Raw genomic sequence first — 24,258 nt, forward strand, 5'->3', positions numbered from 1 at the left:
TTTTCCCTGCTCACTTAAGGAAATTTGTGTATCCCTGTCCTGTGACACAAATGCGTGTAATTTTTCGCGGATCTTTTCTTCTGTCACTGCTTTTACTCAGAATGTAGGTGAGGGGGGAAAAAGTCAGCATCCAGGTAGAGCAGGAGAAAGCCGCTCGGCAGAGGAGAGTTCATGAGAATGGAATTTGTTTGTTTTTTGTTAGTATGTGTCTGTCACCTTCGTAGCGTTGTTCAAGCTTTATTTTCTTTGCAAAAATTCAGACTTTATGGTATTAAGCTGTTCGAGTAGAAGTGACTTTCCGTGCTCGCTTAAGATAGATTGTGTATCCCTGTCCTGTGCTTTCTTCACGCAGGGCCAATGCAAATGAGTATTTAGCATTATGCAATAATTATCTGATAGCAGAAATGGGTGTCTTTGTCACAGTTTATTAGCGTGTGCGTCGTTCTTTTATTTATTTTTTTTCTCTTATAGCTATGCGAGCAAAAGTGCGTGTAATATTTCGCTGCTCTTTTCTTATTTTCTCTACTTTTTATGTAGAAGAAAGCCTCCTGCGTAAAAGCTGAATAGTGTTCTACCAGTGGAAGTGGGGTTGTTTGTTTGATTTTGTTGGGTGTTCGATATCTTGACGAAGTAAGCAGTGCTTAATTTTGCAGGTTTTTGAGCACGGAGTACAAATTTTTATATTTCTCTGCTCCCTAAGAAAATTTGTACGTCGTTTTCCAAGCAGACCGCGTTTAGTTTACGCGAAATGAACTTATGTATGCTCTATGATGATCCGCCGCAGGCTTAGCCCTTTTCCCCGATCACCAGTGTTTTGGCATTCGATGTCGCATGTCTAGACTTGTTCAGTAGTGTTGCAATTTTTACCCTTCGCTGATATCTTTTTGTTGTCATGTTGTGCTAGCCGCGTAGCGATAAGCGGTGATTCTCCGATTATTCCTAGGCGGTACGGCTTAAGCCTTTTCCCTGCTCACTGAAGGAAATTTGTGTATCCCTGTCCTGTGCTTTCTTTACGCAAGGGTAATGCGTCTGTGTATGTGGCACTATCATATACCAGACATGAGTGTCTTTTTCTTGGTTTATTGGCATATGCTTCAGGTTTTTTAAGTCAAGCAAAAGTGCGTGTAATATTTCGCTGCTCTTTTTCTTATTTTCTCTACTCTTATGTAGAAGAAAGCCTCCGGCGTAAAAGCTGAATAGTGTTCTACCAGTGGAAGTGCGGTTGTTTGTTTGATTTTGTTGGGTGTTCGATATCTTGACGAAGTAATCAGTGCTTAATTTTGCAGGTTTTTGAGCAGAAATGCTGGTATCTGAGCACGGAGTAGAAATTTCTATATTTCTCTGCTCCTTAAGAAAATTTGTACGTCGTTTTCCATGCAGACCGCGTTTAGTTTAGGCAAAATAGAAAAATGAAGTTGTGTATGCTCTATGATGATCCGCCGCAGGCTTAGGCCTTTTCCCCGATCACCAGTGTTTTGTATGCGATGTCGCATGTCTAGACTTGTTCAGTAGTGTTGCAATTTTTACTCTTCGCTAATATCTTGTTGCTGTCGTCTTGGGTTAGACGTTGAGCTTCGTAGCGATGTGCGGTAACGCTACGATTATTCCTGAGCGCTCCGTGTGTTTAATGCGTTGTCCTCTGTGCGTGCATGCGTGTGCTTTTTTTTCCTGATTTGTGACGTCATCGTGGCATGTCTGGACTTGTTTAGCAGTGTTGCAATTTTACCCGCTGCTAGTATGTTGTTGGTGTCATGTTGTGCTAGCCGTCGAGTTTCGTTGCGATAAGCGTTGATTCTCCGGTTATTTCTGAGCGGTTCGACTGCTCACTTATGGAAATTTGTGTATCCTTGTCCTGTGCTTTCTTTACGCAAGGGTAATGCGGCTGTGTATGTGGCATTATGCAAGAATTATCTGGTGGCAGAAATGGGTGTCTTTTTCTCAGTGTATTGGCGTGCGCTACGGTTTCTTGCAGTTACAGCTATTGGAGCACAAATGCGTGTAATTTTTCGCGGTTCTTTTCTCCTTTCACGGCTTTTACTCAGAATGTAGATGAGGGGAAACAGTCAGCATCCAGGTAGAGCAGGAGAAAGCCGCTCGGCAAAGGAGAGTTCATGAGAATGGAATTTGTTTGTTTTTTGTTATATGTTGAGTGTCAGTATTCGCTTTCCTCGATATGTTGAGGAAGTCAGCCGTTATAGGTATTTGTGCAGAAATGCTGGTATCTGAGTGTGTGGAGTAGAAATTCCTATAAAGCACCTCTCCTTGTGCATTCCTGAGCTGCTGTGTGTGCGCGCGTGCTTCTTTTTCCTGGTTTGCGACGTCATGATGACATGTTGGGGCTTGTTTAGCAGTGTTGCAATTTTACCCGCCGCTATGATCTTATTATTTGTGTTAGCCGCGTAGCGATGTCCAGTGACTCTGCTATTATCCCTGAGGTCTTAAGCCTTTTCCCTGCTCACCTAAGGAAAGTTGTGTATCCCTGTCCTGTGCTTTCTTTGCGACAATGCGTCTGTGTATGTGGCACTATCAGATAGCAGACATGAGTGTCTTTTTCTTGGTTTATTGGCATATGCTTCAGGTTTTTGAAGTAAAGCACAAGTGCGCGCAATTTTTCGCTGCTCTCTTCTTCAAATCACCGATTTTACGCAGAAGAAAGTCGCATGGTGCAGCTGAGAAGAGGGTTTCTCTGATTGTTTGTTTGATTTTGTTGGGTGTTCGATATGTTGAGGAAGTCAGCTGTTAAAGGTATCCGTGAAGAAATGCTTGCATCTGAGCGCAGGATAGGAACTCCTGAAGCACGGCACCCTCAGTGTAAATTAATTATTTTGGATATGAGTCTGCTTCCCTGCATGACAAGGCTGAAATGGGAAGAGAGAAAAAATTGGAGCGCTTCATTAGTAGCGATCCAAGTAATAGGGCAATTATAGTTTCCATAGAAAGTTGGGCTCCTAAAATTATAGTTTAGTTGTAGTTTTTCTAAACTGCAATGCAATAATCATTAATATAGTATAGGAATGCTATCGTGTTCCCGTAAAGGCGTTCTGTCTTGTGCTTTGGCGTGCGTGAATGGAACTTTGCCCACCCGGCTTCCGCGCCTTTTTTGCTCGCAGGTGTAGCCTCAGACAACGAATGTATGAGCATAGAAAGGGTCATGTATTACATAAGCCTGGAGGTGATGTTGAGTGGTCTCACTTATTATTTTAAAAGAGCAGTGGCAGTTTGCTGTAATTCTAATGACCATGATGAGCCTTTGGGGTGAAAATCGATAATATGCGGGGTGCTTTTTTGTTGAATTTTAATGAGAGAATCAATGTCATTAAGAGTAGGACAAAGGAAATAATCTTGCGATTCAATAAATAATAGGAGTCTTTGCCGGTGTCTTCTTCTTCAGACAGGATGTGATGACGTCACGCAGTCTGTAGTAATGCATTGACCGTTACTGGAAAAAAGTGTGGCAATAGAAAAATAGTGTGTATTGTCCTGGGCAGATTTATGATGAGCACTGTTTTTGAATAAGAAGAAATAGTTTGATGCTGGTTTCCTTCTTTGTTTCTTTTCGCTTTTTCCCCCCTTGTCTGACAAACATGTGCTGACATGCCTGGGCTTGTTCTGACATGCTTTCCTTCTGCATGTAGTTTTTTTCTTTTTGTACAAGACATATTCTTGACGATAGTGCTGCCTTGAATGGGAGTAGAGCTATTCTTAATAATTTTGCGATTCATTTAGTTCAGAGAGTAACCGCGAGGGGGACAGGTGTGTGACTTTATGTCTTGCTGAACCATTTTTTTTCCTGTACAGTAAGACTTTGGGAATGAAATGCTACAATCTCCTCTTGTCTATGGTGTTTTTCTGCAATAGTTCCCGACGCAATCATTATAGTAAATAAAGGAAATAATCTTGGGATAGTGATTCAATAAATAACAGGTGCCCTGTCTAGAGCGTACGCGTCCTTGAGCCACGCACCTGCATGATGACCGCATACCGAGAGACTATTGTTTCAGGTTGACCTTGTCTAGAGGAGCATTAGTGGAAAAAAACTGTGTAGCCCTGAGACAATAGGATGCCGTCACGACCAATGAGACTGGCCTGCAGGGGGCGGAAGGATTCACTTCTCTCTTGGACACTGGCGGGTGTAGACACGGTAATTATGATCCTGGCGTTGGCCGTCAGTGGAAGAGCGTAGCTTAGGTGGGGTTCTGTCTGCCTCTGATGGGGTGTGGATGTATGGTTCGTCACTGGTGAATGGTGTTCGACGATGCAGGTGGATTTTGTGACGAGCGGATTTACAATGAGGGAATGCTGTGAACGGGAAAAATGATGGTGAGTGCCTTTTTCACTCTGTTCAAGTGTTTGTTTTCCTCTGTTGCCCAGCAGTCGTACGAATTTGTCCTGATATGCCCCGATATGCATGCTTTCCTTTCTTGACGCTTAGTATTTTTTTCTTTTTTGACAAGGAACATTGTCGTCTTGACGATAGTGCTGCCCCGAGTTCTGCACGCGTTGATTTGTTGAGTGCCTAGTCCTCTTATTAGCCATTGATGGAGTTACGTGTTAGGATGTTTTGTTCTTTTGCAAGTCTCATTTAGTAAGACTTTGGAATTCCTACGATCAGTTTTCATGCATGGTGCTCTTCTGCAATAGTTTCCTATGCAATCGTTATAGAAGAATAAAGGAAATAATCTTGGGATAGTGATTCAATAAATAATAGGTCCCCTGTCTAGAGCGCATGCGTCCTTGAGCCACGCAGGTGCATGATGACGTCATACCGTGGCTTCACTGCAGATTGACCAAAGGAGCATTAGTGGAAAAAAACAGTGTAGCCCTGAGACAATAGGATGATGTCTGGACCAATGAGAACTGCCAGCAGGGGGCGCAGGAATGCTCTTCTCACTTAGCCTCACGAATGAGAACGGCCAGCAGGGGGCGCAGGAATGCTCTTCTCTCGTAGCCTCTCGCAGGTGGCGGTAGGAGCGCGCAGAGGGCGCTACGAGCGCGCGCATGCGTAGCACCCGTAGAGTGGCGCTTACGTCAGTCCACCTCTGGCTCTCGTTGGGAAAAGACGTGCGGTCGTTCGCTCCGTCGTCACTTGATCCCTGGCTGTCGACGAGAGCAGTCGCATCGGTCTGCGCTCCTGCTGTGGTGAGGTGATTTGTTGCGTAACTAATGCTTTCGTCAACTTTGTTCCCGCTTTGTTTGCGATTTTCGTGCCAGTGCTGGTTGCTGTTGTCCGGGCATTCCCGCCATTTTCTATCATCTTCTGCCTTGGGACCGGGAGTAGCGCTGGCGTGATTCTTAATAATTTTGTTGTGAGATTAGTTGAGAAAGTAACCGCTAGGGGGTGCAGCTGCGGGGCTTTATACAGGACAAAAAAGCATTACGAGTCAGTTTCTGCCTGCCTCTCGGATGGAGCAGTCGCATGGTTCTGCGCTCCTGTTCTGGTGGGCTCATTTGTTGTGTAACTAATTGTTTTTTCTTGTTAGCTAATGATGGTTTGCATACTCTTGCTTTCCCAGCCTCTGTATTACGAGTGTTTTTCTCCTTGCATGTCCAGAGCTGTCCTAACTTGCCCAGACATGCCATGATGACGTCACAGCTGACGTCACAGGATGTCCGGAACTGGTGGTCATAGCTGCGATGCTTTGCAACCTGCCTCTGTGCTCCGTCGCCCAGCAACGGTCAGTGGCCTTTCCGGACCGCTTTCTTCAAGATGGTGCCGTTGATCTTCAATTAAACTCCTTCTCTCCACTCTATTTCTATCTATTTTTTTTCTTTTTTATGGACTCTCATGGTGCACAACGCTCAGCTGGTCTGGACACGAGTTAGACGCTCCCCAATTAGTGTGATGACTCATTGGATGATGCTGATTAATGTGGGGGGTCCCAATTAGCTCTAATTGCTAATTAAATCGTGTTCAGGCCAGTTGGGCGTTGTGCACCATGAGAGTCCAGTACTTACTACTATTGCCTGCATATTTCCGGGGTTTTAAGTGAATATTTATCCGCGCTTTAAAAGATACGTGACTTCAAACTGCACGGGGAAGCGTTGTGGTATACATATGAACGATAATTAATTTAAAAAATGACTACCAACTGCCTTCACTGCCAATATGCCTCACAGGGTTTGATACATGTTTGAAAGAGAAAAATTGAGTGAAGTGCCAAATTTTACAAATGAAATTTCACAACAAATGTACACAACACACAAATTTTACACCCAGGTCCTGGCTGCTGACGGTCTTCATCCAAACTTCGAGGGAGTTCGGATGATCAGCCGTCAGCTGCAGAACCTGCTACCACGACTCGCACGACGGCTGCACACCTCGTCGACCTGACTCCCCCTTGCTGAGTTGTTGCATTCGTTGACTCCCCCGCTGTCCCGGACCCGGTGTGGCCTACTCCACAGGAAGCCACTATCTTAAAACAGCGACAGCGAGGACGGACGCCACGACCATCAAGACAGGATTGACTAACCGTCGGTGAGCGTACTCTTTCCAACTTTGACCCTCAACCATCCCCTAGTGCCCAGGCTTTCTTTAAAGTTAGAAAACTAACTGATAAGTTCATACGGTATAGCTCTCATCGTGAAAGTTTACAGCTCTATAAGCAACACAAGAAAATTCCCAAGGGACTTGCTATCGACCTTAAACCTAGGTTCCCTGTTACAAATGAACACCAAGATAAGCGGAACGAGATTATCAACAATACCTCCACCGCGTTAATCGATGTGTTGTTATCCCATTGTGATGACACTATCAGCCAATTTTCTCAGGAAGCTAAAATTATTCGCGATAAAACCGCTCTTGGTGACAACCATAACTCTGATTTAGTACGCTTCGCTGAGAACAGGGATGAAGCCGTGCACTGCAGTAAACGTAAAAAGCTCGCCAGGGACGGGGTTAGCCAGGTTGCTCCTACTGGGCTTAAAACAACATTTCAGGATATTCACCCGATAAGTGTTGTCCAAATTACTAGTACGTCATCACAGGACCAGCACACCATTATTGATCAAAATCAAGACGACGCCGCCACTGATCCCGGTAATGTCGAATGCCCCAAGTCTCATAATGTCGTTAACTTGTCATTCCATATTCTCACCGATTCCGAAATATCTTTACTCAGCCATGGCCTCTCATATTGTCCCAGGAACAATAAATTAAATGAATATAAATTTCACATAGATTTAGATAACTTCGCAAGCCGCTTACGCCTCAAAGAATACTTTCATGACAAGCCTAAGTCCAACCCTTTCAAACAGCCGTCCAGTTTTACACCAGACGGTAACCGTGATAAAGCCCTAGATATGTATATTCGCGCAGTCCAAAAGGATATTATTAACGTGTACAGCCATTCATCCAATCGTAAATCACAGTCCAATTTATCGCCAGCTGAACACCGTAGCCTTTCAGACCTTCAAAGACGCGATGATATGGTTATAAAAAAAGCTGGTAAATGTGGTGCAATTTTCGTAATGAACAAAACTGATTATATTGCCACGAACCATCTTCGAGAAACTTCCGGGGCAGGCACGAAATGGTACATCTCATCCCGGCGCATGCTGAAGAAGAAGAAAGAAGCTTCCAGACACATCGCCTGCTGCACGTGCTGTTTCTAGACTTTCCGGCGCGATGCTTGTGCGCTCCAGGCTGAAGCATTCTTTCTTTGGACTCAGTTGTGTTCAGAGAGCTATCACTCTTGTGCTTTTGCTAACAAGTAGTTTAATAAACGGTTAGCTGTTTATTCGACGACTAGCCGGCCCATTTCGCTTCGTGACAGTATTAACGAGGGTATTCGGCAGTTATCTTGCACACCATTTTACAAAGTCCTCGAAGCTGACCCTACTGAACAGGTCACTGCGAATGTTATCCGTAGGTTGAAAAATATGAAAACCAGCAAAAAGATAGACACCACCCCGTACGGGTACTTACTCCCTAGAGATCCTGTGCCAGGCAGATTTTACATGCTCCCCAAGATCCATAAACCTGGGAACCCAGGGCGCCCGATAGTTTCGTGTAACGGTGCAGCTACTTAAATATTTCCAGCTTTGTAGATTATCTTCTTAAAGACATACCCCCAAAACTTCCATCCTACGTTAAAGATACAAATCACTTCCTGGAAATATTAAGTCAGTGCCAACCTTCTCCCTCAAGCCCAAGCAGCAAAATGCACTGAAAGTCGAGTGCAATAGGGGTGGACGGGTAGATGAAAGGCCTTGAACAGATTCATGGAACTAGAGAACATTGATAAGACATATACCGTCCACCCCTAATGCACTCGACTTCCAGTACATTGTGCTGCTTGGGAGTTTGCTGGTCACGCTAGACGTTTCTTCTTTCTATACCAACATCCCCCACGAAGATGGCATTGCTGCAGCTCAAAGGGCGTTTTTAAATTATCCGGACAACTCATACGATACTTGTGTTTTATTCACGTTCCATAACCTTATTCTGAAAAATAACAGCTTTGAATTTGATGGTAAACATTACTTCCAAGTCAGTGGCACGGCTATGGGCACTAAGATGGCACCAAGTTATATGCAAACATCTTTATGGGTGATCTGGAGGAGGCATTTTTGTTCCAATGCGAGCAAAAGCCGTCGTTGTACAAGCGTTTTCTGGACGATATCTTTATGGTTTGGCTGTATTCGGAGGACGACCTAAATATATTCATTACCAATTTTAACCAAGCACATCCGTCTATCAAATTCACCCATTTTTACTTAGCTCTAACTGTTAACTTCCTGGATGTCCAGGTAAAGTTAACAGACGGGGTCCTAACTACGGACCTGCTCCGTAAACCTACGGACTCCCAGCAGTACCTAGCTTTCAAGAGTTGCCACCCGTGGCACACTAAACTTGCTATCCCCTACAGCCAGGCACTTCGTTATAGACGCATCTGGTCCAGCGACAGTGATCTGGATAGAAATTTTGAATCAACTCAAGCAAACATTCATCAGTCGCCAATTCCCACCCAGTTTAGTTGAGGACGCAATAAGGAAGGCTCGCAGGGCAGATCGTAAAGCTCTGTTCCAAAACCGCAACTGCAAATCAGACAATGGTCCCGTTAACCTCGTTGTAACATCAACAGTATACTTAATCGCCACCACAGTATTCTTCGTCAGTCAGAGCGCATGCGACAACTTTTCCAGGAACCCCCACGTGTGACCTACAGGCGCACACAAAACCTTCACGATAATCTAGTCAGCTCCAAAGTCAACCGACAAACAGGTCCGACGGCAGGGTCCCACCCGTGCAATGGCCGCAGATTTCAAATATGCAAACTAATGCGAAGTGCCCACGTGCTTAACAGCACAAATTCTAGTTTCTTCGTCAAAATTCATGGTGACTTTGACTATAATTCATCCAACGTCATTTATGCCATTCAGTGCAACACGTGTCAAGCACAATACGTAGGTCAAACCTAAACATCTTTTCGGATCAGGTTCAACAATCACCAGTCGCACGTTAATAAAAAGCCAAATCTCCCTGTTTCTCGTCATTTCAACCAGCCTGGTTACTCAATAAATGACGTCGCCCTTTTTATTCTTCAATCAAATTTTAGCTCCGATAGAGCCAGGGAACAACGCGAGTCTTACCTCATTTACAAATTCCAATCAATCATTAACGAAGATCCCGGTGTACTTTCAACAGTAAGGAATCTGGTCGCCTAGATGGGATATACTTTCCCATTTTTTTCCTTTTATTTTTCCTCTTTTTTCTTTTCAGCCATGGCCTCAGTACGGCTCACCCTGAGCTGGCTCCCAAGAAAGATGACATCACCCCCCGGACTTGACCTTGCGGAAGGTTCCAGAATATGACTCACGGACAACTGCCATGTGGCATACTTGCACCGACTGTGACGTCACTCACGGAACCTACAAGGTAAATATAGATGGCAGCGAAGCTTGCATTGGCCACCACGTCTTCAAGGGCGGCCATGATAAAGACCATCAGCGCCATCCATCCGTTGCAGGGCAAACTACAAATGCCGTCATAATGGCGTCACCTGGTACGTCACCATTACGTATAGCGCGGGCCGGGCGCTCGCGCTGCGCGTTCGTTCCATCGCGATGTCGAGCCGAGGAATGTCAGAACCGCTGTTGAAAGCAAATCCAAGAGCAAAAACTCAAACAATTTGGAAACAGAGAAGAATCAACACTAGTGACATGCGTGCAACAAAGGACACAGGAGACCAGACGGGGGCTTGCTTTCTTTTATCACAGGTTAATTCGCAATGCCGTTGTAAACAGTATAAATACCCACATAAGACATTTGATATTCTGAGGCTGGAACACAGTGACTTTTCAGTGACTTCCATCTTTCATCATAAATGCCCACGACAAAATAATGTGCAAAATAACCAGTATGACAGTCCATGTACTGAATAAGCACGAAAGGATAATGTACAAATTCCAGCAAACACAGGTGGGGCCCAGGACCTTAATGTCCAATGCATGCTGCTATAGCTGTCCTCATGTACATCTGGAACTTTCCACATATCATACAAAGAAGTGGAAGTGAACATATTTGCACTTGAAGATCACATTGCATGATATTTGCATACTGTGTGGTGCTATGGCTGCCCACAGTTTTTGGCACTGTGACGAATGCTATGGGGGAATAAGAAGGCACAAGTACATTAGCTCATTTCAGAAGTCTGTGATACTTTATCTTGCAAAACAGCCACAACAGTATCAGCTTCCAGCAAAGACAACCTTGTCCAGTGTGTACACACCCTGCTGATGACTACTTCTACTTTGATTACAACAGCATTTTTGTATTAAAGGAATGTCAAAGCATCGACAATGGTCTGTGCTTCTGCTATTTTGTGCACATTCTGCCATGTGGTGTAGATTTGCAAGCTGCACAAGGTGCTTAGCCATGCACATAACTGCACCTACATACTTGCACACAACTACTGAACTCAGCGCAGGATTCAAAATATAAAATTACGTGCTAGGGATCTATGTACACAGGTATACACTTCATACGTATCAAAGAATAGGCAAACTGCTGAAGATTCAAAACAGAAAATGTATGCTAGGTATCTATGTACACAGGTGGACAAACACTAAACATATAAATAATTGGCACAGACTACTGAACTCTGCATGGCTGTCAAAATACAAATAACACAGTAAGGAGCTATGTGCAAAAGTGCACTTTGACAAATCGTATGCTTCACAGGAATGAAACAATTATAAGAGATCATGTGTAATCTAGGTTACAACTGAAATCACTGGATAGACAACAGAACCACGCATATCCCTTTGCATGAAAAGAAAACTTCTGGTTACATCACAACAACGTGCAGAGATTACGAACTTAGTCTCACTGCCTGCTGCAGTGCCTTCTGACGTAACGTACTACTTCGTACTTCCTCATTCCATTCTCGTGCAAACCAGAACAGTCGTGATGATGATGATGATGATGATTCAGGTTTTTATGGCGCACGGACAACAAGGGTCATAGTGCGCCAAAGCTATGGTGAAAAGACAATGGGGATGGTTGGTGACTATGTAAAAGCAGCAAGATTAAACTAAAACCATAGTTTTAGAAAGGTTTAGACAGTACAACAAGATACATGAGCAGAGCTGGGTAAAACTACATTGCATTTAAATAGCCAACATCTTTAAAATAGTTAAAAACTCCCATGAAGGGTAAAAGAGGCTCATTACCCAACAACAAGGCTGGGTGAAGCGGCAACTGGTATCTGTAAAACTCTTTAAAGTGACAGTGACGATGAGGTTCATGTGCAGGACACGTCATTAGGATGTGCAGCACAGACAGCTGCTCCCCACAGTGCGTGCATTCAGGTGGTTCCTCCCGACGCAGTAAAAAACCATGTGTGAGGTACGTGTGACCAATGCGTAAACGACTAAAAACTATTGAATGGAGACGATTTTTAAAACTCGGTATGCTTCCCAAAATTGTGTTTTTTGACAGCCAAAGCTTGTTGTTTTCTCGTGTAGCCCACTCTCGTTGCCATTTACATTAATTTTCCTCCTCTGGACTGACCTAAGGTCTTGAGAGGGACTCTCCAAAAGGCTCACTTCAGAAGAGAGCACAGCTGCAGCTGCTGCATCTGCGAGTTCTGTTATGTATTGCCATATAACGATAAAGACGACGAGAAGGTTAGAGGCACGAGGCACGTGCCCAGCTTGTAGGACTGTTTTCGGTTGCTTGGGACATTAAAGGCTTGCTGTTCGGGTTTGCTTGGTATCGGCGTGTCTTCGGTGGCTAATATAGAACAACTGGCGACACAGGATGGGATCTTCAATCATCATGTAGATAGAGGCCGACCCAACAGCACGCCAAGAAGTAACATTGCGAGCCGCCTCAGGAAAAGGACTGAACGGACTACAACTGCGCAACAGATAAGTGAGACGCTTCTTCAACATGTCCACGCCCCAGGCTTCGCAACGTTTAGGAAGTATGTCGGAGTTCAACCCGAAGGGGGACGATATCAAATCGTATTTCGAGCGGTTCGAAAGTTTTGTTGACATAAATGAGGTTCCAGGAACAAAGAAGTTGAAGCTGTTCCTGAATGTAGTGGGCGGTCACGCTTATGAGGAGCTCAAGAAAATTCTTGTTCCGGAGAGCCCCACCGACAAAACTTTCGATGAAATACGGAAGTTGCTTGAAGCCCACTTCAGTACGGAATACTCAGTGATCGCAGAGCGTTGTAAATTCAATAGGCGGATCCAACAAGAAGGAGAGAGTGTCAAAGATTTTGTCTGAGTTAAAGCATCTGGCACGTTACTGCGAATTCAAAGCATTCCTGAATGATGCCCTGAGGGACCGCCTTGTCGCAGGGCTACGCGATCAGGAGACACAGAGGCTGCTCTTTGCAATGGAAAGACTAACATTTGAGGGCGCATGCAAAATCGCGCTTGAAAAAGAACTCGCTGCACGACAGACGAATGAATTGCACACCGCAGAGCCCAGATCAGCTGAAATAAACGCGGTGCGCAGAAACGCCAAAGGGAAAAGGCATGTAACTGAAGTAAAAAAGACAATGCGTCACAGAAAAGGAGCTTCTGTTATCGTTGCGGTAAGGGGCACGACCCCGCGAGGTGCTGGTATCGGAACACGAAATGCCGAACATGTGCGAAGAGTGGGCACTTGCAGGCCATGTGTCCAGAAAAAGAAAAAGAGCTCGGTACACTACGTTGAAACGTCAGATGCGGATTCTGAGGAATCGCATGTCTATCATGTTGTAATGTACGCAACAGGGAAACCGCATGGCTACGAGGTTTCTTTGAACATTGAAGGAACGCCAATTTCAATGCTCGTGAACACAGGCGCAGCAGTTACCTTAATGCCCGAAAGAATCTAAAATGAGCATTTCGCAGGAACGAAGTGCGAGCCAACGCACGCCTCACTAAGGACCTACACCGGTGAACCGCTAAAACTAAAAGGGGAGGCAATTGTCAACGTGGAACATATGGGTCACAGCGCAGCACTTTCGCTCTTCGTGGTAAAAGACGACGACAAGGCTTTGCAGACGCTACTAGGCCGTGACTGGCTTGAAAAGTTACACCTCGACTGGAGAACTGTTTGCGCTGTCACGGATGACAGCAGAGTGAAGTTACTACAAGACAAGTTTCCTGAAGTTTTCAGCAGCACGCCTAGGGTAATAAGAAACTTCGAGGCCAAAGTTACCATAAAAGCCGACAGTTTGCCCATGTACTACAAGGCAAGGCCCATTCCCTTCACGATCAAGGACGCTGTTGCAGAAGAACTGCGCAGATTGGAGGACAACGGCATCGTAAGACGAGTGATGAAGAGTGACTGGGCAACTCCTATCGTTGTGGTTCCCAAGCGTGGAGGCGGACTCAGAATCTGCGGAGACTATAAGGTCATGGTAAATCAAGTTCTCAAGACTGACTGCTATCCGCTGCCTCTTCCAGAGGATCTCTATTCCATGCTTGCGGGAGGCAGGGTCTTTAGCGTGTTAGACTTGTCTTCAGCCTATTTGCAAGTACCGCTCTGCAACGATGCCAAACCTTTACTCACGGTCAACACTCATCTAAGACTGTTTGAGTACCAAAGACTTCCTTTTGGAATCGCGAGTGCGCCAGCTATTTTCCAGGCAATGATGGACCAGGTCCTGGAAGGTATCCCAAATGTAGGATGTTATATAGACGACATTATCGTCACAGGCAGGAACATAGAGCACAGCTACAAAACGGTCACACAAGTTCTGCAACGATTAAATGACTACAACATCACTCTAAAAGCAGAAAAATGTCAGTTCTTCCGTGACTCAGTCGTTTATCTTGGCCACAGGGTTTCAGCTGAACGAATCTATCCGATAGCAGAAAAAGTGAAGGCTATCAGGGACGCACCAGAGCCAACCAACATTACAGAATTGAGAGCCTACCTAGGACTCCTCAACTTCTACGCCATGTTTTTGAAGAATTTGGCAACGGTGGCAGCGCCTCTTTACGAATTGCTGAAAAAAGACAAACAGTGGCACTGGACAAAAGGGTGCAAGAACGCTTTCGCAAAGACCAAAGAGATGATTCTCAGCAGCGAAGTGCTCACGTTTTATGATGTGAATAAGCCAATTGGACTAAGCTGTGACTCATCTGCTTATGGTCTAGGGGCCGTCATCTTCCATGAAATGCCAGACGGAAGTGAACGACCAATCGCGTTCGCGTCCCGCACACTCTCAAGCAGCGAACGCAATTATGCACAGGGCGAGAAGGAGGCGCTGGCACTCATCTTCGGCTTGCGACGTTTCCACCGATACCTGTATGGACGACGTTTCAGCATCTACACCGACCATCAACCCCTTCTCGGTTTACTGGGACACGATAGACCTGTGCCATCCTTAGCTGCCGCCAGAATTCAGAGATGGGCAATGACACTGGCCGCGTATCAATATCACCTCAAGTATAGGAATGGTCGGAACATGGAAGTAGCAGATGCGTTATCGCGCCTGCCGTTATCCGTACAAGAGAGAAGGGCGAACCAGGCTGTTTAGCTGTGTTCGATGCAACGCCCCTGACTGCAGCGCAAGTTGCAATGGAAACTAAGCGAGACCCGCTTCTGAGTGGGGTCGTCCAGTATGCACTAACCGGTTGGCCAAGCAGGTACCCCCAAGAAATGGAGGCATTCTTTGTGCGCAGAGATCAGCTATCAGTGGAACAGGACTGTTTGACATGGGGCTACAGGGTCATTATCCCGAGGAGCTTGCAGCCTGCCGTGCTGTCGCTATTGCACGAAGCTCATCCAAGCATGACGCGGATGAAGATGTTAGCGAGGTCATATGTTTGGTGGCCTGGTCTAGACAAAGATCTAGAGAGCACAGTACGGAGCTGCAAAATCTGTCAAAGTGTTCTTCCGGCAAAGACTGTTGGTCCTTTGCAGCCCTGGTCATACCCGACAAGAGTTCGGCAACGTGTACATGTGGACTATGCTCTCAAGGACGGCGTAAATTTGCTGGTGCTGGTCGACGCCTACTCGAAATGGGTTGAGGTTTTCTGTATGAATACAACGACTACTACAAGCACACTGAAGAGGTTGGACGCCCTTTTTGCATCCTATGGTTACCCTGAAGAATTGGTAACAGACAACGGGCCACAGTTCGCCTCTGAGGAATTTCAAGAGTTCCTGCGACAGCGAGGAATCAGACATACTCGAACACCTCCATACCACGCTGCTTCCAACGGAGCTGCAGAGAGACTGGTGAGGACCACCAAGACTGCGCTCTTCAAGGAAGTTCTGGAAGACAGGATAATGGGAGCGAAGCGTACAGTACAAGAGCGCATCAACGACGATGTCCTACCGAAACACGCCAAATTCGGTAACGGCAAAGGCTCCAGCGGAGCTTTTCCTGAAGCGGTTGCCCCGCATTAGGTTGTCTCTCGTGAAGCCGAACTTCGCAAGTGACATGGCAGACCGTCAGAAAAGGAATACTGACCGTCGTAACTGCGAAAGAGGACCGGCAGACCTGTTCAGCGTGAACGACAAGGTGTTCGTGAAGACAACGAGAGGCGAAGCAGAATCGTGGCAGGAAGGGATCATCGAACAAGTAGTTAGCACCGCAACATACCTCGTCAGGGTAGGATGTCACGTGAGATTCACACATGCTGATCACCTGCGGAAGCGACGGGCCATGGCAACAAGCACGTTTCGTACTCCAAATCAGGACGTCGCAGGTGCTGCGTCTACCCGTCCGAGTAACGAACCCCAAACGTGGGGAAATGTCGACACAGCGGAATCGACGTCACGGGAGCCAGGGCAGTTTCAGCACGGCAGCTCACCAAGCCCCATCCAGCAGCCAGAATCAGCAACTGGCAGCGGAGACATGATGGACAGGGATAAGAAAACGCCTGACTCCAGCTTCGCTGAGGAAGAGGCGCCCAGCTTCTCCGGCTGTCAGTCGTCAACACCAATGCTGCGGAGAAGCACACGTGTTCGCACGGCTCCCGACAGATACCGCCCGGACGATTATACAACAAAGAACTAAGTGAACAAACATGTAACAGACTTCGTTTTGTTTAAGGGTGAAAGAGTTATGTATTGCCATATAACGATAAAGACGACGAGAAGGTTAGAGGCACGAGGCACGTGCCCAGCTTGTAGGACTGTTTTTGGTTGCTTGGGACATTAAAGGCTTGCTGTTCGGGCTTGCTTGGTATCGGCGTGTCTTCGGTGGCTAATACAGAACAAGTTCATTACCGAGTATCCCAACGTGGCTGGGCACCCAGCAAAAACCTAAACAGACAAAACAAACAGACAACAGACAGGTCGCAAGATATCGGGCCCTTAATACAGGATTTTTTTTCTGTTTCTGTATCGTACAGATGGCTTTAAGAGAACTCAGTGAATCGCTGTAGATGATCGAAGACACGATCTGACGGTCTAAGATGAAGATAAGCGCCATTATTATGGCATATAGCTCTGCAGTAAAAACTGATGCAGAGTTAGGAAGCTGCTGTGACTTCGTGCAAGATTCGGTAACCATTGCACATGAAACGGATGTATGTGTCTTGGACCCATCGGTATAAAAAGCAGTGTGATCTCCAAAGCTTTTGGCTACATAACTGAATTCTTGTTGGAGCACACATGGCGGAGTGCCATGTTTGTAATATCTAGATAAAGAGTAATTGCATTCTGGAAGTACGTCCCACGGCGGAGCTCCCACACACGCTTGCAAAATTGGGGTGTGATACTCAATGAACTCATACGTTTCGATTCCCTGTAGCACACGCATACTAAAAGGAGGTATAACTGTGCGTTTGCTGAGAAAGAACTGTTTAAACCGTGTCTCCCTCACAGACTGGAGTGCAGGATGTTCCGGATAGCCTCTCACTCTTAGCGCATATGATGCTGAGATGTAGAACCTACGTCTCTCCAACGACCACTCCTTGGATTCGGCATATAGACTCTCCACTGGTGATGTACGAAAGGCACCAGTTATTAAACGCAACCCCTGGTGGTGAACTGGGTTCAAAATCTTCAGAGCAGATTCGCGGGCAGATCCATAGACAATGCACCCGTAGTCCAATCTTGACCTCACTGTCGAAATGTAAATTCTATGCAACGTGTCACGATCTGCGCCCCAGGATCTGTGTGACAGCACCTTTAAGAGGCTTAGAGACTTGATGCATTTAGTTTTAAGGCTCTTAATGTGCGGTAGGAAAGTAAGTTTGCTATCAAACGTGACCCCAAAAAATTTGTGTTCACGCTTAACAGTGAGGTCCTGCCCATTCAGCTTAATAGTAGGTGAAGAAAGCATTACTCTGACCCTAGAGAAGTGAACACAGACAGTTTTCTCGTGCGAGAACTTAAACCCATTCTCGAGGGACTATGTGGTGAGCTTGTTTAGAGCTAGCTGCATCTGTCGCTCGCATATTGCTAGATTTGTAGAAGAAAATGATATTTGAATCTCATCTACGTATAAGTAGTACATAGAACAAGGAATTGCATTGGCTACTGAATTGATTTTCACAAGAACGAGAGTAACACTCAGGACAGATCCCTGTGGCACTCCGTTCTCTTGAACCAGAACACGAGATAGCGTCGTTCCAAGTCGTACTCGGAATGTCCTGATTTGTAGGAAGTTCATGACGCACCTAAGTATCCGCCCCCTGATCCCAAAAGAGTACAGATCTTGTAGGATACCATACCGCCAAGCGGTATCGTATGCCTTCTCAAGATCAAAGAAAACGGAGAGGCAGTGTTGTCTTCGGACGAAAGCTTCACGTATCATTGTTTCTACTCGAACGAGGTGGTCTGTTGTGGACCGCCCGGCACGAAAACCACACTGCAGTTCAGAGAGACATTTGTTTTCCTCTAGAAAATGGACGAGCCGACCATTGACCATACGCTCAAACGTTTTGCCGATGCAGCTTGTGAGAGTGATAGGTCAGAACAGTCGTACCCACAGAAAAAAGTGAAATAGATCATCATACACGCATGAAAAACACAAACTCAATGTCTGTGGTACAAGTGTGTCCAACGCTTCACACAGCTTCGACCTGACCCCTTGGGAGGTGAGGAATGTCTTAACGGTGGCTTTGAAGGCTTCCTCACACGTACCCACAAACGTCGCAAAGGCAGGAAGAGGAACCGACAGCTCCAAAGTCAGTACTGTCCACATTCTTGACACTCAAATAAAGCAATATCTGGCTACTGTCCTGAAATGTGGCATTCCTCCTAGGAATGTCCCAAGTTGCACTTGGTGGTGTTGAGGGAACTTAACCCAGGAAGACCTAACCCAGGAACACCTAACCCTTCAGGAACTTAACCCAGAGCAAGTGACAAACGGAAAAGGTTCATTCCGCAAAGGCGCAAGCCGGTGAGGCAACACGTCTGGCAGCAACACGTTACAGCTCCCGGTGAACAACCGAAAACAACCCTCGCCTACACTCGGCATTTCTTTAAGTAGATAGCGGCGGCGCGCTGTGCAGAAACTACGATACCAAAAAAGGGAAACGGACATGACACGTGTAGCAGGTGTTTACCTGCTACGAGATAAGAAGATCGTCATGGACGTGATAAGATAGCTTCTGCAGGTGGTTTGAAATTGAACAGACGGCGATGAAGAAGAAAACGGCTATGAACAGACACAAAGTGCGCAGTCAACGTACAGCAAACTCGTAGCTCACAACATGGAGACGACAGGAACCGGAAGAGTACTCGGCTCTGTCTATAATCTTGCGTATTACTGGCAGACCGCGCGAATTGCTACAATAAAAACATGCATATTGTATTAGTACAGACATTATTCGCGCCTCCGATTAAATTATTTTGGTTTACCTTCGTAGTTTGCCCCTGAGCAACCACACTCGCATGTGTATCATGAGGGGTGCAAAGTTGCTAACACAGATATTGTATTTTTTCCCGCCTTCGCTACCATTTATATTTACCTTGGAACCTATTTAAGCAATACGCAACCCTTGTACCTCTTTTGTCCTGAGGAAGACAGTGCCACTGTCGAAACGTTGACCATTCTTTTTTTAATCTATGTGTTAAATTACCCATTAAATAAATCAGTTTTTGTTAACGTTCCTGTAATCTTTAGTCCGCGTCTTATTATTTCACTTTGGATTTCAAACACGTCTAGTGTCATTTTCTTGTTTCTTTAATGTCTTTTTCCCCCATTATATATATATATATATATATATATATATATATATATATATATATATATATATATATATATATATATCACTTTTTCCGAGATGAAATCAACTGCAATATAGCATATGCTGAAGGGCACTCTTTAGGAGAGCATTAGCAAACTCTTTAGACAATGTCTTGATTAACTTTCAATAATTAACTTTTTAATTATAAAAGCTACGAAGTTTTCCCAATGAGAACATGTGTTCCTTTCGGTCTCGTGATATCGTAGCCGTTTTGTGAAAAAAAATCCGTTCGGTAGATCGTCCGCAAAAAAATCGTGAAGGAACACCGTTTTCTTTCTTTATTTTGTTCATTGTGCACCTTCGGAGACACGTATTTCCTTCATTCCCAATGTGAGAGGGGGAAAGAGCACATTATCGCCTCTTGCGTCCTGGAAAAAGATTAAAAGACAACAGAATATGCAACACAAGATAAGGGCAGCTCCGATAGAGTCACCCGATATATTTGTTTTTGTTTCGTTCCCGCAAGTTAAAGCTCACCTCCGACGCATGAGGCGGCACTGTGCTCCTTCAATATATATATATATATATATATATATATATACCCGCTCAAACGTTGCCTGCATGCGTACTGCTGATGAGGCCCAAGAAGGCCGAAACAGCTGTCCAGTACTGGCATGGCGACGTTTGACTTACAAACATACCCTAAACGTGCAGACAAAGAGCTCCTGCAAAATTTTCCCCCGTATACACTTCACTGGCTTTGCACTGGGCTTTCAGATGTGTCTTAGGACACTTTGACGGGAGGCATCACGTGCCACGTGACCTTCTGACGCCATGCGCTCAAACGTTGCCTGCATGCGTACTGCTGATGAAACAGCTGTCCAGTACTAGCATGGCGACGTCTGACTTACAAATATATTTATATATATATATAGATTACAAGTAATGAAGAGACTTGGGAAGCCGTATAAGGATTAAAACAGTTGCTACTTTTATTACCCTAATAATTAAGAGGGAGGTACTACAAAGAGATTTACAGATACAAATAGGGGTCGACGTTTCGGCAGTCAGCGCTGCCTTCAACATGACTGAACTGTTTTTAATCCTCATACGGCGTCCCAAGTCTCTTCATTACTTGTAGTCTACATCTTTCTCGCGTCCATCTGCACCCAGTTATCCATATACACACATATATATATACAAAGGAAAAATAGCCTTGTAGATGCACTTGCTTGCTTGCACTGCGGCCTCCACAGGTGGCGCCATCACCGTGGAAGATTGACGTCTCGCCGAGACGCACTATTAGCGCCGACCCAAGATCGTGTCACTTCCCTGCGCCGGGCTGACGAGTGCACAGTAGTACGAAACAGCTGTATTCGGCTGGGAGTGCACGATCAAATTGTAAACACATATATATACAGGGTGTTCCATTTAAGATTGACCCCACCTTTAAAAAATAATGAATCATCGCAGAAGAATCAAACCAAGTGCATAGTGTTACCAGTGACCTGGAGCATTTAATAGTATTTTTGTCGCGTAATTAACTGATTAGTTAATTAATTTCATTTCTAACTTTTTAATTAGGAGGATCACAAGGGAGATGTCAACTGTGAAGTTGTGGCCGTTGACATGAGAAGGCGAATGCAGTGTGTTGGAACTCTTTAGCTTATACAAGTCTTTTTTTCCCGGGCCAGCAGAAAGGGCCCGGAGTTCCGAAACAACGACGGAATCAGTTTCCGTCGCGCGAAAAGAGCGCTTCATTGCAGCGCTTTCTCACGGCCGCTTGACGAACAAGCATTGATGCCGTCCGTTCCGCCGATGCTGTTATCTGTCACCGATGCGGGGACACCAGCAAGGTCACTGCGGCGCTTTATCTCTTGATTCTTTGTTTTTTAGGCGTGAAACGACACAAAACACGGGAAGCGGAAGATATCTGCTCACGGCTTACCTTGAACCACGAGCGCGAGATTATTAAATCAATAAGAAAGAAAGAAAGGCTGTGGGCTATCACTGTGCCGACATTCTTTGTTGAACGCTCTGAGGGACAAACAATGCCCTACTCCAACGAAGAGAAAGCGGACATGGTCCTTGCCCTAGGTGCTGCAGGGGGCAAAAAGAAAAAGGCAGTCAAGATATTTCAGAGGTGGCACCCTGGCACAAGACAACACCCATCAACTATTGTCAGTCAATACGAGGCGCTGAAGCAATATGGCAGGTTCATCAAGCAGTGTTGTAGGCCAGCGGAGCTGTCAGACGATGTTCGCATCAACATCTTGGCATTTCTTGAGGCCTACCCTGAAGCTAGCCTCCGCGAGGCGAGCCAGCAGACAGACGTCCCGTTGTCTACGGTGTTTAGAGTGGTAAAAGAAGCAGGCCTCCATCCATACCACATACAACTTCACCAAAGGTTGGAACAAAAGGACTTTGAAAGCTGGTTGAACTACGCCAACTGGCTTTTGCAGATCGTCGATGAACCCCCAATTTCAAAGAAATGTCATATGGACTGACGAGGCAAATTTCTCTCGTGATGCACAGGTGAACTTGCATAACGCTCGTTACTGGAGCGCTACTAATCCGCATTGGCTTGGAAGGACGCGCCACCAGTATAAGTGGTCGCTCAACGTGTGGTGCGGTATCTGCGACGGAGCTCTCATTGGCCCCGTCTTCCTTGATGGGACACTGACCGCGGTGAGGTACCTCAATGAGATTCTATTGGGCCCCGTGGAAGAGTTCTGCGCCAACGTTCCACTGGCACGGCTTGGCAAGCTGTGGTTTCAGCACGATGGCGCACCCGCCCACAGCTCTAGCCAAGCTCGTGCCTATCTCGACAGGGCATTTCCTAGCCGATGGATAGGAAGGTACGGGCCTGTGTGAAGGTGGACCTGTGTTTCTGTGGGGATATCTGAAGGATCGCGTGTACGACCAGGAGACAATAACACCTTACGCCCTTAAGGCGAGGATCACGGAAGGGTGCCGTGGAATCCCCGCGGCCACGTTGCGGAGGGCAACGGAGGACACAATTAAGAGATGCATGTTTTGTGTGACTGAGGAAGGCGATCTTTTCGAACACCTGCTCTGAATGTACATAGTATTGTTTCGGTCATGTTAAGACACCTTTGCAATGTTCTGTAAAATAAGTTGAATGAAAAAATGAAATGAAAAATGAATGAAAAAGAAGGCATGCTATTTTTACCTACTCGTTTAATTCTTTGTTTGCTTGAACAAACTTCGGTTGCCAGTTTGAAAAAAAAAAGACGATGGCTTGGTTAATAGCGTTTCCTGCTTTCATTCCCAAGGTCGCGTGCTCTGAACGCGGGCGGAGTCGCAAGCAATTTGTTTGAAGGCACGGATTGCTTAGGCATGCCGTCTCCTGGTGTGACTTACACACGATCTTCCGTGTGTAAGATTCCACCCACGTTAGAGAACTCCAAGTGGGCAAAATTAATTCACAGGCCAACTACCGTGGCGTCGGTCATGATCACTGTTGTCTCCCCTATAGTCATAAACCCCCCAATTATTACTGTTATTATTTACATGCTCGCTTGCTTCCTTCCTTTCTTGCTTGCCCTGTGCAACATCTAGGACAAGCATCGTACCTACTGTCTCTTCGTTGGAAAATACATAACTTGTGCTACAACGCAGAGAGCGGGTGCAAATGAAAAGGTGTAAAAGAGCGGATTCATAAATTTCATAGCCCACAGCTTTTCTTTCTTTCTCATTGATTTAATAATCTCGCGCTCGTGATTCAAGGTAAGCCGTGAGCAGTTATCTTCCACTTCCCGTGTATTGTGCCGTTTCACGCCTAAAAAACAAAGAATCAAGAGATAAAGCGCCGCAGTGACCTTGCTGGTGTCCCCGCACCCGTGACAGATAACAGCATCGGCGGAACGGACGGCATCAATGCTTGTTCGTCAAGCGGCCGTGAGAAAGCGCTGCAATCAAGCGCTCTTTTCGCGCGACGGAAACTGTTTCCGTCGTTGTTTCGGAACTCCGGGCCCTTTCTGCTGGCCCGGGAAAAAAGACTCGTATGAGCTAGAGAGTTGCAACACACTGCATTCGCTTTCTCATGTCAACTCCCACAACTTCACAGTTGACATCTCCGGTGTGATCCTCCTAATTAAAAAGTTAGAAAATTAAATTAATTAATTAATCCGTTAATTGCGCGACAAAAACTACTATTAAATGCTCCAGGTCACTGGTAACACTATGCACTTGGTTTCATTCTTCTGCGATGAATCATTATTTTTTAAAGGTGGGGTCAATCTTAAATGGAACATTCTGTATATATAAACGTACGTTCACACGTTGCTTGGACACCCTGTATAGCTTCAGCCGGAGGATGTGTACGGTTTGGCGTACGACGCGGTAAGCACCAACACAGCGTCATGAGTACTTCGGCAAACGTCCAGGCTGCTTGACAGGGGTCCGTACATAGAAGGTCTCCTGAGTTTAGGGCAAGGTCACACTGAGTCATACGAGGGAAAGACAGAATATATCTTCTTGATGGCCTGTTTCTGTTGGATGATCCGAATACAGGCTAGCTGGTGACACTTTACAGCATCACTTGTTATGTCCTCCGGAACCAGAGTGTCAGGGGGAGGGGGGGCTGTGAAGGATAGTGTGGATGATGGTGGTTTCATCGAATCACACTAAGGCGAA

General features: G+C 45.7%; 1 protein-coding gene across 1 annotated transcript; it reads left to right on the top strand.

The window, feature by feature from the left end:
• Positions 1 to 15,109: 15,109 nt before the first annotated feature.
• On the top strand, positions 15,110 to 15,862 carry LOC135391678 (uncharacterized protein K02A2.6-like). The gene has a single exon (XM_064622020.1). The coding sequence runs from the start codon at positions 15,110 to 15,112 to the stop codon at positions 15,860 to 15,862; it is 753 nt and encodes a 250-aa protein (XP_064478090.1).
• The last annotated feature ends 8,396 nt before the right edge of the window (positions 15,863 to 24,258 follow it).

Source organism: Ornithodoros turicata, chromosome 1 (assembly GCF_037126465.1).
Source record: "Ornithodoros turicata isolate Travis chromosome 1, ASM3712646v1, whole genome shotgun sequence".
Classification (NCBI taxonomy): domain Eukaryota; kingdom Metazoa; phylum Arthropoda; class Arachnida; order Ixodida; family Argasidae; genus Ornithodoros; species Ornithodoros turicata.